Here is a 19,810-nt window from a genome sequence, read left to right as displayed (position 1 = left end):
CACTCACTGTCAAGGCTGAGCCCTGAGTTAGAAACACTGGGATCAGGCTCTGCCCTTCGAGGAAAAACACTGACAAATTCAACCAAGAGAATGTTTGTCATTTCCGATCCAGGGCCAGCCCTGGACATGTTCAGGTGGTGGCCCAGACCAGTGGTCGGCAAACTGCGGCTCGCGAGCCACATGCGGCTCTTTGGCCCCTTGAGTGTGGCTCTTCCACAAAATACCACGTGTGGGCGCACACATACAATGCGATTGAAACTTCGTGGCCCATGCGCAGAAGTCGGTATTTTGTGGAAGAGCCACACTCAAGGGGCCAAAGAGCCGCGTGTGGCTCGCGAGCCGCAGTTTGCCAACCACTGGCCTATGCAATGCTAGCATTTCAAAAGAATGCCCTATAAACACAGCTGCTTAGAAATGCTTACGGCGCCCTGGGTACCTGAGAAGGGAAAAGGGATGAGGGTTCCACTATGGTCACCCCCTAAAGCACCAGGGGAGCTTCCTAACGCTAGTGCCATGGCCACAGCAAAGCACGTGCCATTTCACTAAAAGAACCCGCCATCCTAGGTTCTAAATAGCAGCTCCAGGCATTCAGTAGACATGGTGGGAGTGTCAACTGAGGGATTATGTGCCAAGGAGACGAGGACCAGCCAGCCATCATCTATGCCCTTCAAGGAGTTTGAAGCACAGTGGAGAAGGCAGACAGACAATACCCTATAGCAGGGTAAGTATTCCCAAGTCTAACCCAAATTAGGGGTGGGGAGGTGGGCAGAATGGTAAGGAGGGTGGCCTGAATTGTGATGGGTAAGGACAGCCAGCCGGGTGAAGGAGTGGGGTGAGGCGTGCTGGGCAGAGGGGGACATGTGGGCAATGGTTGTCCCTGGAAGACGTCGCACAGTCGGCTCAGCGTGGCTAGAGAGAGGCGGCTGGGTGGGTGGGCAGGAGCCGGAGCGTGGGGAGTTGGGATTTTATCCAGGGATCCATTCCTTGCAAGATGTTAAGTCGGGAAACGATATGATCAGATCGGCACTTTAGATAAATCAGCCTGCAGGCTGGTAGGGAAGAGCTTGTGGGAGAAATGGCGGAAAAGGCATGCATGGGATGGCTTATCTTTCTTTCCCCTGAGAGATCTGACCCCTCCCTGCTGCCACAGCCTCCCACCCCACTGGGGTCTCATTGCTGCACCAACCTGAGGGTGAGCTCTCTGCCTCCTTCCAGGGGAGAGGCAAGGAGGACAGGCCGAGGGTCACTGCCCTACGAAACCTGGCGCCGTAGTAAGTGCCTCAGCACCCAACCCGTTTGATATGCATGGAAACCCCGTGAAGCATGGTCACCCAGGGCCGGTCCACTGAGCACTGGTGGCCTCGGAGCTTGTCTCTGGCTCACTTTTCTTGCGAGTGGGTACCTGTGAAGAGAAAGGGGATGAGTGTTCCACTATAATCTGGGGTTCCCCCTGCTCCACAGGTTCCTGGTGCAAAAACACTCTTTTCTCCCTCCCTTTGAAAACCCTGCTGCTGGGAAAGGTTCCGCTAGCTTGCATGTGTATTCTGGTGCTCCATTTGAAGAGCAATTTATCTGAAGCATCTACCCTCTGTGCCCGCATGAAAGGTCGCAACCATTAGAACTGCACCCCGAGCACCATAAGGAAACCCACAGGCGACCATCCCCTTAACCTCACCCTCACCCATCTTCAGTGCCATCTAATGGGGAACACATACCTGATGCTAAAACAGACATTAGTGGAAACAGGATTAAAGAAAATGTCTTGTCATCCAACAATGTCAATACTTATACACAAAAAATAAGAGGATTGGTGTATTCTGCCTGCACACCCACAGTGTGGTCACCAAGATGCCAGCCTAGCTTGCTATGTTGTGGGTTTGCCCAAATTGTCATGACTGACAGGTCAGGTAGACAGTGCTGTACCCCAGAGACCAGCAAGCTTTTTCTGAAAGGGCCAGATAGTAAATTCTGCCGGCTTTGGGGGCATACGGTGTCTGTTGCACAGGACTCTGATGTTGCCGTGAAAGTGCACATCACACAGAAATGAATGGGCGTGAGCAGAATTGGCCCACACCATGTGATACACAGAGCCCCGTGCAAAAAGTCCTACCCACTGACCCAAACAGTCCCAGGAAAAGTCATTCCCATGTTCAGGCATTATGTCTGCAAAGGCCTAGTAAACCATAACATGTTAGTCCATTCTCCACTGTCAGGGTGTGAGCACAGGTTCCTTTATCTTTGAGGTGCAGCCTGGAGATCACGGGATGGCGTTTCCATGCATGAAATGCCCTCCATGTTTGGCCAGCTGTCCCATCATACATGCCCCTGCCACCAGGGACTACTGAGCTTAAGTATGGGTTGTGTTCCTTGTGTCCAGAATTCTTGTGTCCTGAAGATCAGTGTGTCAATTAAAATCTTTTGACTAAAGTAACAGGAGCTGTAGAGAAATTTATTTTTCCACATATCAGAAAAGCTAGAGGAAGGGTGGGTCCCACAACTGGCTAATCAGTATTTCTAGAACCCTGGTTCTTTCCATTCTCTGCTCTGCCCTCTAAAGTATAGGCTTCTGCCCTGGCCGGGTGGCTCAGTTGGTGAGAGCATCGTCCCATATACTGAAAGTTTCTGGGTTCAATTCCCAGTCAGGGCACGTGCCTTGGTTGCAGGCTTGATCCCCATTAGGGGGCATGCAGGAGACAGCTGATCAATGATTCTCTCTCATCATTGGTGCTTCTATCTCCCTCTCTCTTCCTTTCTGAAATCAATAAAAATAAACAAATAAATAAATAATAAAAGAGCAGCACTTTTTCCCACGCATTTACCCTTTCCTCTTTTTAAGGGAGCACAGATGCTGTGATGGAGGAGTGCTGATGACAGAGAAATGAGGGAGTGAGAAGATGTGCCCTTCACTGTCCTCCCACCAAACTATCTCATCTCCTTAATACACACCTGCAGCTGATCTTCAGGAAGTCTGAAGTTTACCTGTCCGAAGGTTGCCTGTGAGCCTAAAGCTAACCAAGGAACTATGAAACACTGGAAAGAACACAGCCCTAAAAGTCAGAAACCTAATTCTAGGTCTGGCTCTGCCACCAACGGGCCTTCTGAACTCAGGCCTGATTAACCTATTGGCAACCTTGGACGTTAGCCTATAAAATAAAGAGGAATGTGTTTTTTAATTGTTCCCAGCATAGAAGACTTGGCTCCAAAGCAAAAGGGAGCCCTGTGTCCTCTGTCCTCCCCTCATACCCCTTGGGCTTGGCCTAAATGGCAGCCCGTAGGCACCATCTCAGAATGTGAGGGCTGGAAAACCACTGGGCTAGATGAGCCCCCGAGGTCCCATTCATTTTTAAAATTCTCTAACTCAGCTTCTCTAACTCTACTTCTAAGATAATGACTTTATACTAATGTGCTGTACTCCTTCCTCGACTCGTTTGTGTTTGAGAAGAAATTATCATACCATGGAATTTCAGGCACCACATATGTGAAGAGGTGGTTGGCAACTCCCTGGACCCCATAAAATCATTCCACTTGAGTTATCCATTCAGCTTTCATGTAGGGACTTAACGTCAGGAGGTGGGGGTGAGCGTGACCTCTTGGCTTTTCGACTTGCAGCCTGTCAAAGGGTGGGTTCCCATCTGATCCTTGGTTAACCATGAGGCCCAAGGAGGACAAGCAAAGGCCACCGTGTCTTTCATGGGGGGAGTATGAAATAAAATCAGGTTCAGCTCTGAGGAACAGAAATCCCCAAATGACAAGATCTAATAGATACACACTTTTTTCTTTCTGGGTCATGTAACAGACATTCTAAGGGAAGCAATCCAAGGTTAGGGAGTGGCTCCACTTGAAAAAGTCTTTGAAAATCTGGGCTCCTTCTAGCTCATTACTCCACTATCCCAAGGATGTAGCTCTTGTCCTTGTGTTACACAGTAGAAACCAGGGCTCCAGCCATCACATCTAAAGTCCAGTTAACAAGATGGAGGAAGAGATAAAGACAGGTTGCTCTTTCTCCCTTTAAGAACATTCCCTGAAGCCTCACCTAACACTTCTGCTCACATCTCGTTGGCTAACCTAAGTCCTGTAGACAATCTAGATGCAAGGGGAGCTGAAGGAAACAGCCTTCTAGCTGGGCAGGAGCAGGAGGGCCTGTGACCCACGGTGGTCCCCCAGTCGGGAGCGAGTCAACCACAGGAAGGTCAGCCATTCCCAGAATTTCAATTCTGGGATCTGCACGTGGACCCTGACTCTTGGGAATTCTACCCGCATATCTTCAGATTCTTAAAGGTAACTTTTAATGTCATTTGAATAGATGCAGATGACAGCTGCATATGTAATAGTATGAGTATGAACTTTAAAAATACATTTGGACTCCATAACTGTATGATAGAAAGTTCCTTTTTTAAAAACCTTTTTTAAAAGTGAACATATGTACAGAAAAGTGCACAAATCTCGGCGTGCAGCTCCACGAATGATCACAACGTGAAGACACCCATGTAACTACTGCGAAGGAAAAAGGAAGAGCCTGCCTGGAGTCCTCCCAAGCTAATGTGCCACTGAGGTCCTTCCCTGTGTCCCCTCTCCCTCCCAACTCTGCCCTCGCCCCATCTTCTCCTCTGTGCACCTCCCTTCCCAAACCTCCCAGATACCCTGGGGGAGGTGGCAATTCTTTGAGGCTGTTTGACCTTCTGGCGCAGAGAAAATAGCGTGGCCTTTGGAGCTAGACGCACCGAGATCCAGATCTCAGCTCCTCGGCTCGCGCGCTCTGTGAATCTGGGCAAGCGATGTGGCTTCTCTAACACCGACCCCAAGCGCTGTCCTGAAGGTCAAACCTGCTGGTTCTTGTCCTTCCCACAAGAACCTGCGGCACGCTGGGCCCTGTGAGGCAACATTCTTTCCACTTCACAGGTCCACACCATGATGCCCCCGAGATGAAATGTCTGGTCCAGCATCACCCTGCACGTCAGCAGCAGAGTGCAGGGCGAGAGGCTGGGCCGGCACGTGACCTGGAGCTGCCCCCTCCTGGCCCAGAGGTGCTGAGACCCAAAGAGAGCTTGGACCTGCCCGCGGCCTGTGACCGTCCAGGCGTTTGTAGGCCCAGTGGTGCCTGGTTCTTTAACAGACTCATCGGCATCCTAATAACTTGCCTCAGCCTCACCAGAAGTTTTCCTAAACAGACACACAGATGCCAGCCTTATGACACTTGCTAATAAAAACTCCCTTAGCAGGATTGGGTTCCATGGTGTCTAATAATAACTGCAGACCCAAAGCAGTAAATAGCTGGCCATGCAGCGAGAGGGTGGGACCCCCAGGGGCAGAAAGAACGTGAACAGTCAGAGCTGAGCGGCGTCGGCAGCCGGGGCAGGGCCCGGGCCCGGAGCTGGCAAACAGGGCTCCTGGCAGGACCAGGAGGGCAGTGAACCTGCTAGCAAGGCCGGGGCAGCTCGTGCCATCATCCAACAAACACTGTTAGACCATGGCCCGGGTACAGGTGCCGGGTGACACAAGGGCGGAGGAAAACACTGCCCCTGCCCGAGATGTTCAGGCATTTCATTAGAAGAGCGGGTCTTTTCTTATATTAGAAACAGAATGCTGAGGAGAGAGGCCCGGGGACGTGCCCAGCGTGGTGGCCGGAGGACAAGGGTGGGAGCCCTCCCTGGGACGCAGTGTGGCCAAGCCTGTGGCTTCCCCTTGTCCGTCTGCAAGCCCCTCCTCACCTCGCTCCGCTCTGTCTCAGGCCCTTACCTTGTCCACGAAGCCCTGAAACACCAACAGTCCCGAGGGCTCACCACGGGCCGGGCACTGGGCAACGTGCTCATTTCGTCTTCACAGTCTTTCAAGCCAGGAACTACCACTGTGGCCATACGCACGCGGACACTGAGGCACAAAAGCTGGGAAACTTGTCTGAGGTGACACCGCGTGAGAGGTGGAGATGGGATGTGAACCCAGGGCGTCTGCATCGGCCCCAATCTAACCCACGCTGCAGGGTGCTGGCTCCCTACACTCTGTACTGTCCTCCAAGCCTCTGAACCCCAGGGACCAGGGGCAGGGCTGGTGCACCCCTGCGTGTCCAGATCTCAGCTCCTCCACACCCTGTCAAGGGTCCCGTCACCACTGTCCCACCCTCTCCTCGCCCTGGTCGGTAAACCCAATGTCTGGTATGCGGCACTGCCTTCCCCCTCACCTCATCTCGGGCCACCACGCTGTGGGGTTTGAACGTCCATCCAGAGGATGCAGCCAGCAGCCACCGCACAGACCTTCGCCACTCTTGCTTGCCCGCCGGTGGTCCCAGCTCCGTGCCCCGCAGGAGAGTGGGCGTGGCTAAGAGCGTGGGCCCTGGAGTCACGGGCCTGGGTTCTGATGCCAACCCAGCCAGGGACCAGACTTGTCCCCGCAGTGAAGTTTCTGGACCTCTCTGAGCCTCGGTTTCTTTATGAAACAGGCTAATACGAGAAACCTCCTGCCAGCGTTACATGAGGCGTGAGGCTAGGCGCGCCAGTTACTGAAAAGGGCGCGGGCTGCTTCGGAGGCACCCAGGAAATGTTAGCACCTACGTGGCCACAGCTTGTCAAGCAAACTCTGAAACCGCAAAATCAGAGATTTCACTTTCCCACCACAACGTTCTGTTTTCCACCCGTAAAGACCTCCTGCCCCCGCCAGGCGACTGCTGTGTTTGCCCAGGGACTGGAGCCCCCATTCTCAGGTGCCGGCCGCCTCCTGGCTTCTCCTCCCTCCCTGTTTTGTTAAGACCTCCTGGCCAATCACTGTACTGACATCCTTATAATTACCCACACTTTTCCTGCACTTGGTCTGTTTCTGTTTGGATTAGGTCCAGTGGCGTATAATAAAAAACCCAAAATAACGGTCACTAAAATCGTAGGGTCTATTTCTCTCACACGTAACACACACACACACACACACACACACACACACACACACACACACACACACCCTCGAGTTAGCCCACCCAGAGGTGGGATGGTGACGGTCAGGGCCTCAGGGACCCGTGTTCCTCTGCTCTTGCTGCTCACTCATTTCAGCACATTGTCTCAGAGCCCAAGGGAGCCGTCCGAGCTCGGCCATGGTGCCCACTTTCCAGACAGCACGATGCAGAAAGGGAGAGAGGAAAGGACAAAACGCCGAGCCCCAGCAGTCTATCCTACTGTTCTACCCCTTTTCCTATCAGCCGGACCTAATCAGAGCCACGCCAGTCCCTGCTTCTTTCCTGTCCCAAATGAAAAGAAGTGGGGAGATGGTCCCACAGCTGTACCTGCCTGGCCAACTCAACGGACAGCCACTGAGGACTCGCCATGGCTCTACATCCAGGCTGTCCCCTCTGCCGGAGAAACCACCACCACGTGCTGACAGGCAGCCCTGCAGACACGTGGCTTCCAGCCACGGAGCCCCCTTCCACTTCCTCTCTCCTGCATGCCTTGTGGCCATGACTCCACATGTTCAGTCACTTTCCTGAAACACCCTTCCCACCCTTGTTCCCGGCAGAAGGTCTTGCCTCCGTCCCCCTCTCATCTGTCCTTCTGCTCCTCTCTCATTCCTCCGGAGCTGCCCAACCAGGGTGGCTGACGCCCTGGCAAGAGCAGGCCAGCTCTTCCGATTCCCACAATAAATCTTAGCGCCGAGGTGAGCGCCCATCAACAGAAATAAACAGATGCGCGCCAAGGCGCTAATAGCTCACAGCTTCATCTGTATACACTTCCCCGCCATGGTTTGTTTTCCACCAGAGCCTTCGACGATGTTTCCCTGCAAAGGAGGCACCTCCGGGGAAGTGGAGGCCCGAGCAGCCGGGCTGGGGCTGTGTCAGGGATGGACGGTGGGTCCCCGCAGCCCTCCAGGCCTTCCTCACAGCAGCTGATGGGCCTCAGAATGAACAGCAGCTCCCGGAAAAGGACACAATCATTTGGCTCTGTCACTCCACCTCTCAGCCACGTATCCCAGTCCCCACTGGCACAGGGCCACTGGGCACACCCTCTGCCTCCAAAAAGAGGAAAAATGACTGGAGGGAGGATGCCAGCATTTCTCCACGTTCAGGGGATGGTGTCCATATTCTTACGAAAATGAACGCTTGGCCTTCATGGACGCTCATGAAGAACAGTCTGGGTGTGGGTGTCCCTGGGTTTAGGGAGGACTGAGGTAGGCACCCCATTCCTCAATGCATGGAGAGGCAGCTGGGAAGGGCTGGCATTCGTTCAAAGCCCATCCTGTCTCTGCACAGAGCTCGGTGGTCTGGTCTCAGGACCGGCCCCCAGCACCCACCATCCTGGGCTCCCATTGGGGCTCCCGAGGGTGTGGGCCCGGAATCACTCAGAGCGAAGGGGTTCCTACCTTGTGTGAAAAGTCTGCCTTAGAGTTGCTATAAAAAGGAGCAGAAATAACAGCTGTGCCTTGTCGTCAGTGTTCGAGTTCCCTGCTTCCTGTCACACTCATCTTGCAAGTTCTACTCATTTTCACATTTTCCCTGGTCACTTCCTCCCTCCAACGTGAATTACTTAAAATAACGATGCCACTCCAGAATGAAGACTGCACCCCGAAGAGCCTCGGGTGACTGCTCCCCCCATCGCCGTCCCCACAGACTCTGCAGCCAGAGGTGGCACTGAGTGCGGAGCCTGGGATGACCATGGGAACTTCGCTGAGCACCATTTGGTTAGCAGAGCAAGAGGCCTGGGAACAGCACCGGACCAGAGGTAGGACCTGGGTTCTGGTCCAATATATGCTGTCAGAGTGCTCGCCTCTTCTGGATCTGAGTCCTCGTCTGTAAAACAAGGGTGTGTGAGAGCCCTTCCTGGGTGGGGTCCAGGCCTGGAGCCTCAACGTTCAGTCCTGCCTCCCAAGTCTCCCTCCTCTCCATCCCGCGCCAGTTAGGCTTGCCAATGGCTTCGTTAGCTGCCTATTTATGCCAGGCTGGTCGAATGTAGTGGACTCAGGCTGTTCCCCCAGCCTCTCGTCAGCCCCTACAGTCCCTTCTGCACCCCACCACCGGCCTTCTCAACGCTGGTCTGTCTAATGGGTCAGTCACTCTCCGCTGCATTCAACTCCCCGGCAAGGATTATCACCATCTCACTCCACCTCTTTCCATGGCTCTCAACTTCACGCACAAATATTTATTGAGCACCTGCCATGTGCCAAGGAGCTCAGAATACAGAAATAAGCCTTCAAGACTCGGTTTAATTGTGCCCCCCCCCCAACTCCCCCGAAAAGCTTTCCCTCCCTCCACCCCCTCATGCTCACCTACGGGGTGAGCTCATCACCTACTCCTACATGTGCAAGCTGCTATACCCGACCAGATTGTGGCAATGCTGAGACCAGCAACCTTCCTCTCCTTTATGGGTATACCAGGGAAGTTATGTTCCGTTAATGTCTGCTCAGTGTGGTTAACTTTGTGTCGATTTGGCTAAGCCACAGTACCCAGATATTTGGTCAAACGCTATTCAAGATGTTTCCATGAAGGGATTTTTAAAGAGGAGATTCACATTTGAGTCAGTAGGCTCCGACTACTCTTCATACTGAGGGTCGGCCTCACCCAATCCCTCACCCAACCAGCTGAAGGAGCTGAGGTAATGTTCATTGCGGTGGCTGAGAAGAACTGCTGCCGTTCCTAGCAGATTATGAGGCAGCAGCATGGCAAGTACACGAGTCAGTGATTTTCAGACTCTCCTTCAAAACTACAGGTCTCCAGCACCCACCACCTTTGACCGGGGCCGCTCCTCTTCGTCTACGTACGGGGTTTCATTTGAAAGGAAAGGTTTCACCAAAGATGAAGAAAAGAGCATAGGGCCAGGGGCAAGGGCAGAGAGGATTTGCAAACCGTGGGCATGAAAAATTATGTCCAGGCTAGATAAACGTGTGACTCTGATTAAACCTTCCCCAGCTCTGAAAAGGCAGCACAATCCGAGGGAAACAGCTTGACTGGATATTATAAAGCCTCAATCATTAGAACAGTATGGTAGTAACACCTGAATGGACAAATGACTAATGGAACAGAACAGAGAGCACAGAAATAGACCAAAACACGTACAGAAATTTGGCAAACAGTGAAGGTGGCTTAGCAGATAGCAGGAAAGCAGCTGCTCGGAATTATGAAATGTTCCCTGACAGGGAGACAAACGAGAAATCGCCAAATCCTTGAAGGAGGTGGGCTCTGAATGGGAACCTTTCTCTCCCTCTATCCATGATTTTGGGTCTGCTGCTGAGCCAAGATAAAGTACAGCACTCACTATCATTGCGTTCCTTTCTACCGTCAATTCAGGCAGTTTTGGGCAGCTGAGCTTCAGGCTGAGTTCCTGCTTCATTAAGCCTCTATCACCAAAAAACTCTTCTGATCCACCCCCTCCCCCCCTTCCCCCCTCCCCCCACACACACACTCTGCCCTCCCCCCGCGGGCCAGCTGCTCCTGGGCAGTGATGCTGAGGACTCCAAAGGCCAAGACCCAGGCGGACATCAGAGAAAGCAGCTGTGTGTGTGGCCACTGCTGCGCTTGGCTCCTGGCCCCTGAATTCTGATTGGCCTGGGAGGTGTCTTGGGCATTACACTTTTTAAAACTCCCCCAGTATTTCCAATGTGAGGCTAAGGGTGAGAATGGCCACTTTAAATTGTAGGGTATCTTTCTTCCCATACACTTTGGTAAGTCATTCTCTGATTCGAGAGTGAATAAGAGCATATAAAACTAAAAGTACTTTTAAGCTACGATGCTGCCTGAATGTTATCCTAGTGTCATCAGAGCCTTCAGGGTGGGGACAGCAGGGGTGCTGTGGTCTCATTTCTGAGGATGCTCATGTTTGTGCTGGGGCGCAGGGTGAGGCCTTCTATGGCAAATGTTGGTTTCAGATTGACCTACCTCCGCCATGTTTTTTCTAACGGCTCTAACTGCTACAATATAATACACGCGTTGCTGGTCTCTCTTGGGTGTTCTTAGGCGAGCAGGATTCATGAGCAAAGCATCATCCCTGCTGCCTAGCCTGAGTGGGAGACTTGTTACTTTCTCTGCTTCCCTCTCCACAACCCTCTCCCCGCAGAAGGCACAAGCAGAGTTTGTGAATGGCCATCTATTCCACTTCTGCACCCCAGTGTTAAACACACTGCTTAGCTGTTTACACTGCCTTGTGAGTCGCCTTTTAAAAGCATATCTTTGATAGCCAAGACTTTTTAAATATATTTTTTTTGATTTCAGAGAGGAAGGGAAAGGGAGAGACAGAAACATCGATGACAATCATTGATGGGCTGCCTCCTGCGTGCTCCACACTGGGGATCAAGCCCGCAACCAGAGAATATGGACTGACCGGGAATGAACTGTGACCTCCTGGTTCATAGGTCGATGCTCAGCCACTGAGCCACACTGGCTGGCCTAGCCAATTTTTAAAACATACAAATATCAGTATTTTAATCCTTTTCATGACCAAATCATATTCCTTTGTATGCACATACCACATGCTTTTTTAAAAAATGTATTTTTTTTATTTCAGAGAGGAAGAGAGAGGGAGAGATAGAAACATCAATGATGAGAATCGTTGATCAGCTGCCTCCTGCACGCTCCCAACTGGGAATCGAGCCCACAACACAGGCATGTGCCCTTGACTGGAATCGAACCTGGGACCCTTCAGTCCGCAGACTGACGCTCTATCCACTGAGCCAAGCCAGCTAGGGCGCCACATGTCGTCTATCCATCTACCAATTGGTAGACCTCTGGACAGTTGCCATCTTTTGGCTATCATGAAGAATGCTGCTACGGGCATTTGTGTACATGTATACTTTTTATCTTTTTCTATGTACTTTGGCTTTAACTTCTTTTTTCTAGTTTCCTAAAGTGAAAGCTTAGATTATTGATTTCAGATATTCTTCTTTTCCAATGTATGCATGCGATGCTAACATGTCCTAGAAGCCAGCAATTTTCAACCTTTTTCATCACAAGGCACACATTCCCAGCTCTTGCCCCTGTAAGACCTTGGAGTCCAGGTCAGTCCACTGACTTCCTCCCAGCTCCCAGCACCTTTCACCACTATCATCTGCCCCAAACATGTACTTCCTCTGGGTGAACACCTGCTACTCAGATATTAAATGATTTCCACAGACAGCGTCAAATACAGTTACCCACCATTTTTTTTTCATTCACAAATATTTATTGAGCACCTACTATGCAGCATGTTAGGCTCTGGGATGCAAGTGAAATAAAATATCAGCCCTGCCCTCACGGAGCTCACAATCTCGTAGGGGAAACAGTACACAATAAACCCATACATAAACACCAGTTGTAACAAGTGCCATACAGGACAGAAACAGGGTGATGCATAAGGATTGTCAGGAAACACCCACTTTTTAGATAGACTGATCAGGAAAGGTTAGACTGATCAGGAAAGGTCTGTCTTGTGATTAAAAGCTGGGTTTGATGCCTGGCTCCCCACCATCAAGCTGCTAGACCTTAGGCATATCACTTACCGTCAGATTCTATTTCCACATTTACAAAATGGAGAGAGTAATACCAAACTCAACAAATGCTCATCACTGCTAATGACTGAAAACTCTTCACTGACTTCTGATTTACAGGCCTTTCATTTCTTAGAAATGATAGAAAAGGAGGCAAGTACCAACTCTTGACCTCTGTGGAATGTGAGCACAGACCACACTGGAGAGAGCTGCAAGCTACGGTAGCACTTCAGGTGACAACCAAACTTGTTATGGCAGGGCAGGGAAGAGAAAAATGAAAAGGTTGAGATGCCACTGAGCATGGTTCAGGGAGGAAGGAGGATGGGTGGTCAATTGGGAGGGACTAGAATATACACAGAATGAAGACAAATGAAGATGAAATGGAGGACAAGGGAAATCTGCACTCCTTGAAAGACAGCAGCAAAACAATGAGTGCTTCCTGTCTGAAACCTCATGGTGAATATCAAACTCACCATCGTCCCCCCTACAGAGAATGTCCATGCTAACTGCCTCCTGGATCTGTAAATAGCACCATTACCCTGGTTGCTCAGGCTTGAGAAATGGGCTCAGCCCTTACTCCCATGCCCATTTCACACTGAATCTTGAGTATTCCTTTGAAATGGCTCCAAGATCCACTCCCTTCCTTGTTCCTGTGGCCATGTCTGAAATCAGTTCTCAGAATTATGTCCAGATTCTCATATCAGTCTCCTAGGTAGTGTACCTAGTTAATGCCATTTCAGTTCTGTCAGAGAGAGGGCTTTTGGGTTTCGATCTATTTCAGACTCCCAAGTCTACCGCAAAACATCCCAAAACACGTTTCTTCATTTGTAAAATAGGGACAGTACCACTCCCCTTTGAAGTGCTATTGTAAGGAATGAGTCTTTTTTGTAAAGTTCTGGACACAGTGTTAGGTAAAAATTATTGATTTTTGATAACTTGACTATAAGCCCTTTGCAGTCTGCGACCACATGGTTTCTACTACTGTACTCTACATACACTTACAAAACATACTGAATAAACATTCGCTGAGTAGTCTGATGACGGCCAAAATAAGAGGATGGTCTATTTTCTAACACAACACTCTTCTTCATTAAAAAGAGTTAAACTTTGAGATTCTAAAGTAAGCTTTAAAGCCACTCAGAAATAAAAAGCCAATGGGAAATAATCGATGTGGTATACCAATCAAGAAAATAACACACCTTAAATACCTGAAGCTAGCTACCTGTTTCTCTTTCCCCATAGCTGCCCTTAGAACACCAAGATCTGATCGGAAACATGAAAGGATACAAAGTAAAACAGGCAAAGCTTGGCCAGCTGTTGTTTTAGCCTTACCACATTCCCAGTTTGGGTTGGACTGCCTTTGGCTCAGGAGATCCTACTAAAAGGCCAAAATGGAGCCTACAGGAAGAGGAAAAAGAGCAGGCTACTAAGGGCTGGCCCTAGGCACAATATGTTTAAAGTGTCAATATTTTCTAAGACTGGAAAGTGTACCCTGGCAACGGGCTACTTCACAGTGAAAAAAACAACAAAAAAAACCCAACTCTGTGAAAAACCATTGGGATATCTACATACAGGTGTTTCTGGAACATGTCAGATATATCTGATACTGAGACAGCTCAGGAAAATCTCTGCTAATTAACTCCAAAATCAGTTAGCCTATCTCATCCAGGCCAGCAAGGCAGAGTCTTAGTTCAGATAGCTGCATAAAGATAGATCGTGCATGTTCTTGGAAAATAGTCAGATAGAGATAAATCGTGCATGTTCTTGGAAAATACAGTCAGATAGCTCTTCTCACACCACAGGGTTGGGGTGGAAATTAGTATATCCACTTGGTAAGGTGTGACATGAATCAAGAACTACAAAAGTGTTTATACCCTTGACCCAGAAATTCACCTTTAGGAATTTTTCCTAAGGAAAAATCTGTGCACAAGGACACTCAACTGTAACATTATGAGATGCAATCTAAAATGTCCAATGGGAAAAAGTGATAGGAATCATGGCACACCCATACAAAGGAATATCATGCAATTAATAAAGGTTGACATCGTTTTTCTTCATACTTTTCTGTCGTCTAACTTTTCCATAATGAGAATGTATTACTGATATAAACAGACACAAAAACATTACTGAATTTGGCAAGCATGAAAGAAGAATGGGCATTTTTATTTGTTTCTGCTAGGAATTGCTGTGGTTCCTAGCAACAACAAAAAAACTTACAAACCAGTCATTTATTTGACAGTAGCATCAGGCTCTTAAAAAAGCAGAGTTCTTAGTCTTTTCTACTAGTTCCACCATGTTTATGTGTAACTGTAGCAAAAAGATGGTTAATAAATCAGCTTGAATCATCAATGAGCTCCTACCACATGGATCCAGAGCCACTAAATACAATGTCAAACCCAAGTTTAAATGGAACACTGCCCTACATTTTTCGACATGAAAATATTAGTAAAACAAAAGTGTTTACTAAAAAAGAAAATACAACCCCCACCCCTACCCCCCAAAAAACACCAAAAGAGTTAAATGCTTTTTTTACTAATTGGGGGCTAGAAAGAAATGAACAGCATACCTGAGAATTAAACTAATGCTTTGTAAAAATCAACTTTTTTAAAAAAAGACAAAATGTAACTAATGCAGACTTTATTGGCAGAAGAAACACAGATAATTGGTCACTAAATCAAGTGTCCAAGATTGATCTGAAGGCAGAATATCTGAAAGATCTGAATCTCAAGGTCAGAAGTCTCTGTAGAACACTTCACCCAAAATGCAACACCTTACCTTTCTTCAAATTCCTGAAGATGCTAAGGAAACTTGTTTTATACCAAGAGTTGCAGAACTAATTTATACTCACGATCTCTAATCATGGTATTTTCATTCTAGCTTTCCTGAAACACATTAGATAAATGGCACATAGCCTAAATTTACCTCTACTGTTTCATTAGGCCTTCATAATTATCCTATGACAGATGCCAGGTATTTACCATTTTTTTCCGTGTATAATTTTCCAACCCAAAATTAAGAAATCAGTATTTTAAATATTTTGCTGGTTTTCCTCTTAAGGCCTTCTTTTTTTGGCATCTTAAGGAGTTGTTCTTCCTGTTTTCTCCACTGTCTGATCATACATTCAGTGGGAGAAGGTCCAAATTGTCTTTTTCCATGCTCTTTTGCAGAGCTGATTACATTGTTTGAATTTTGCAGAATAAGACAATCACTTACTGGTATTTATCTTTTTATTTTTGACATCTTTATGGGCTCAGAATGCTCAGGTCCCTGTTGCATCTGTGCACTCTCCGCCCCACCTCCAATTATGGCATCAGCTGACATCAGTAATAATAAGGCTCGTGATTAGAGGAAGCCTGTTTGACAAGATATGGGCAGCTGTGCACCCACACGGCTCTCCTCTGCTGACTGCTGTGTATAAGACGCCCCTCAATTTTCAGTCTAACGATTTTAGAAAAATATAGCATCTTATACACAGAAAAATACAGTGTAGAAATGGAAGTGAAATCCTAAAGTGGCTCATCTAAGGATCAGAAAGTCAAGTCAGTGAATGTAAGTGAATTGCAGGTGTGTAGCTTTATCAGCACCAACTACACTGCCAGGAGGTACCAAAGCAAGACAAGCCCTTAACATTTCTATGGGAATAAAGATAAAAATATAGGTTGGCAGGTGTTTGCAAGAGACTAGTAACAGCAGATCCTTCCCTTAAGGTACTCCACATAATCACCAGCTGGCTGACATCTAAGCAACAGGTAACCAGGGGTCCTCAAACTACGGCCCGCGGGCCACATGCAAATACAAATACTGTATTTGTTCCCGTTTTGTTTTTTTACTTCAAAATAAGATATGTGCAGTGTGCATAGGAATTTGTTCATAGTTTTTCTTAAAACTATAGTCCGGCCCTCCAACGGTCTGAGGGACAGTGAACTGGCCCCCCGTTTAAAAAGTTTGAGGACCCCTGGGTAAGACAATCTCCTCTAGAACTACATTATACTTGGTTAACCAAAAATCCGGGCTAGCAAAATCAACTGTTAAAAAGACAGGGTTGCTCTGGCCAGCGTAGCTCAATAGTTAGAGTGTTGGCCCAAGAATGGAAGGGTCCCAGATTTGATTCTGGTCAAGGGCACATACCTGGATTGTAGGTTCCCCACCCCGGTTGGGGTGCATGTGGGAGGCAACTGATTGATGTGGCTCTCACACATCGATGTTTCTCTCTCTCTCCTTTCTCCCTTTGCCCCCTCCCTTCCATCATCTCTAAAATCAATGGACGAAATATCCACCAGTGAGGATTAACAACAAAAAAAGTCAGGGTCTTGGTAAACATATTTAGTGACCACAATGAAAAAGGATAATGGCTTAATAAACATGCAGTTGTCATAAGGCCAAATGCATAAAGAAAAGTGCTCACCTTCAAAGATGTATACTCAAAAGTCCCCAATTTTAAGATTATAAACTTAATAGTGATTTTTAAATATACCTGCGCAAGATAAATTAAAAATTTATATGTAACTTCAGTGGGAAGCACCTAAAAGGCACACTAAAACTACTCACATAAAATATCGAAAAAGAAACAGATCGCAACTATAAAAGCAGAGGTATCCATTATAAAAAACAAGTAAATAAACTTCTATTCACATTTTAATCGACCTTATAAAACTCCGTTGATTAAATTGGGAAGGGGAGTCGCTGAGAATCTAAAGGGTAACAAAATGATAACAAATATACATCATTTCTTTATTGACAAATTATACCACACAAATCAGGTTACTTTTTCTATCTGATTACAGAGTTAACAGACATTGCATCTGTATTTAAAGCAGCAACATAAAACTTTACTATGAAGATATTCTGTATCTGGACCAAAGGACTGTAACATGGATTGAAATCTAATGACAAGATAGAACTAGCAACTATGGCACAACTACTGCAGGAAGTTTATTTTCCACGCTTTTAATAATAAGCAGCTCTCCAAAAAGGGTAATACATTAAGGGGATGATGATGTAGCCAAAGAAGGGATGACACAGAAAATCACATGATCTTAAATCAGCACAAAAGGTGTACAGAGGCCATGAAAACTTGAGGTGTGAAAACCAAGCACTGCCAAGTCAGCTCCGTGAGCTGCACCAACCCCAAGTCATGCGTCCCTGTTCTCACTGAACTCAGTGCTTTTCATCTGGGCACTCAGCTTGAGAATCAGATTACCCATTTTTAAAAAAGAGTTTATCTGTAAAGTAGGCAGAGAAAGCTAAACATTGGGAAAGTATTAACTCCTTGAGAATTCTAAAATTATTTAGGCAGCCAAATAAAGCAAAAGAAAGTAGAGTGGTTTTTAAAGTGGGGTTCAGGTCTTCTGTGGTCTCAGGAAAGATTTCTCTTTAAAAAATAAAAAGGAAATCCGATACCACCCCTATCTCTTGCTATTTGCTTTTTCTTTAAAAATGATCAGAGATCTAAAACATATTTTCTTGGTCAGTGTCACTAAAATCTAAAAAGTTTCAACAAGATTTGAATATTATTCTATAAAGTAAATGAGCAAAAGAAGTTCTTAGGAACAAATTAAACTTTGTTATTCCCAAGCTCCCCTAAATCCATTCTTCTATTGCCTCTAAGCTCTCAATGATTCTGGACAATAAGAACAAAATTCTAACATTCCAGCCACCTTACTCCAAAAACATTTCCTTCAATGACTGTATAGCACTTTTTTTTTTTTTTTTTTTTTGAGAAGGCAAGCCCCAAATTTACAGAAATCTCTAGAATGAGATTATAAAATTACCAAAAATAACACACATTACATCAGGGTAGAATCTGTGTAGTGTTCTTCGACATACTTGCCAATAAAGAACAGCCAGATCCTAGAACTTCTCTCTGCATTCAGTAGCAAATAACATAGAATGTAAATGACAACCAGGGAAAAATGTATGACACAAAGGCCATTTTTCTTTGATGGAATCAGGAAGAAAAGTGGAACCCACGCTTTGGCCACTTATCAAGACTTCATCAGTTCAATGAAATAGAACAAATCTGCGTGGAAACGACTCATTTGGCAAACGTAACTTCTTTCCATATATTTTTCCTTCACGTCAGGTTAAACAAAAGTTGCTGTCCTTTTAAATTCATTGATTACATCCTTTTTAATTAGAAAAAAGTTTACTTGCACATTTACATAATTTTATTGCTGTTTATTACAAGAAATGTTTAACTGATTTGTAGAATCCATCCAGTAACATGAAACTGAAATCCGTCTCCCAAGAAGACAAAGTTATGGCTGACGCATCTGATGCTCAGAGTACAGCATGAATAAGAAAATCATGTGTGTCATTTGGTTCTTGCCACAGTTATCTGTGTTCGTCTTTCAGAAAGCAAAAGAATCCATTTGACGTTTCAATAAATATCAAAGTAACTATTATTAAAAAAATAGCTTCCACGGACCAGAGATCCAAGAAAGAGCAGTTTTGATGAATGATTCCTAGAATCGAGCAAGTCCTCCTTCAGTCCAATGAGATGATGTCAGGAATGTTCCTTCCACTGCTGGTTATGACCCCTGTCTCACTCCTGCTGCTGGATGAGCTAACATGAGTATTGCTTTCATGGGGGCTGGTGGTGGTAACAGACGTACTGCTTGCTGTTAAGGGTGAGGTGAGACTATCCAAAAACATAGGAGGACAGTACTGCTTGAAACAAACAATGATGCTGATGAGGAAGAGGCTACATTCATTTCAAATAAAGAGACTAGAAATTGTTAGATATGTACAAGTGAGAGCCACATATTTTAATCCCAATGGGATTTAAAATTTCTCAAAACTCCAGGTCTTTGGATGAAAGATGGCATGAATTTAGATATTTTATATTACTTAGAGAATGTAGCATATATTTTTGATTCTCAAAACTTGCAGAATTTGTTTGCTGACCAAATATATAGGTGCAATTACAAAAATGTCAACAATATTTAATAGTGAATATGGGCCCCACAATCATGACTCAAAATAACCTCAAAAAGATCTCTCGCTACATGTGTTTACACCAGATTTAAATCACACTGCAAAATGATAGTAAATACTTATTTTTAATGGTAGTGAGCAAAAAATGCTATTTCAAAATTCAACAATTCTTTCAAAATTTATTATCAACCAGACAGGTTAGGAATAATGTTAAAATTGATCAACTAGCCCAGCCAACGTGGCTCCATGTTGAGTGTCAACCTATGAACCAGGAGGTCACGGTTGGATTCTGATCATTGCAGGAGGCAGCCAATTATTCTCTCTCATCCCTTCCTCTCTGAAATCAATAAAAAATATATATATCAAAACAAAAAACTGACCAACTAAAGAGTGGCATTTGACTCCTCTGTACATACATGTAACAATACCTGTGTAATTGCAAGGACAGCAT

General features: G+C 46.5%; 1 protein-coding gene across 5 annotated transcripts in view; it reads right to left on the bottom strand.

The window, feature by feature from the left end:
• Window positions 1–17,140: 17,140 nt before the first annotated feature.
• PIAS2 (protein inhibitor of activated STAT 2) overlaps window positions 17,141–19,810 on the bottom strand; it is a 73,649-nt gene continuing 70,979 nt past the window's right edge. For 3 of the 5 annotated variants that reach the window (XM_036321749.1, XM_036321751.1, XM_036321752.1), the window contains one exon: window positions 17,141–19,092. In XM_036321749.1, the coding sequence (XP_036177642.1) occupies window positions 18,910–19,092 (183 nt within the window). In that variant the 3' untranslated portion in view covers window positions 17,141–18,909. The remainder of the gene's footprint in view (window positions 19,093–19,810) is intronic. The other 2 variants (XM_036321750.1, XM_036321753.1) reach the window with 2 other exon arrangements.

The sequence above is a fragment of the Myotis myotis genome, unplaced genomic scaffold (genome assembly GCF_014108235.1).
Source record: "Myotis myotis isolate mMyoMyo1 unplaced genomic scaffold, mMyoMyo1.p scaffold_m19_p_9, whole genome shotgun sequence".
Classification (NCBI taxonomy): domain Eukaryota; kingdom Metazoa; phylum Chordata; class Mammalia; order Chiroptera; family Vespertilionidae; genus Myotis; species Myotis myotis.
The sequence above is the reverse complement of the archived record's forward strand: the minus strand, read 5'-3'. Positions and strand labels throughout refer to the sequence as shown.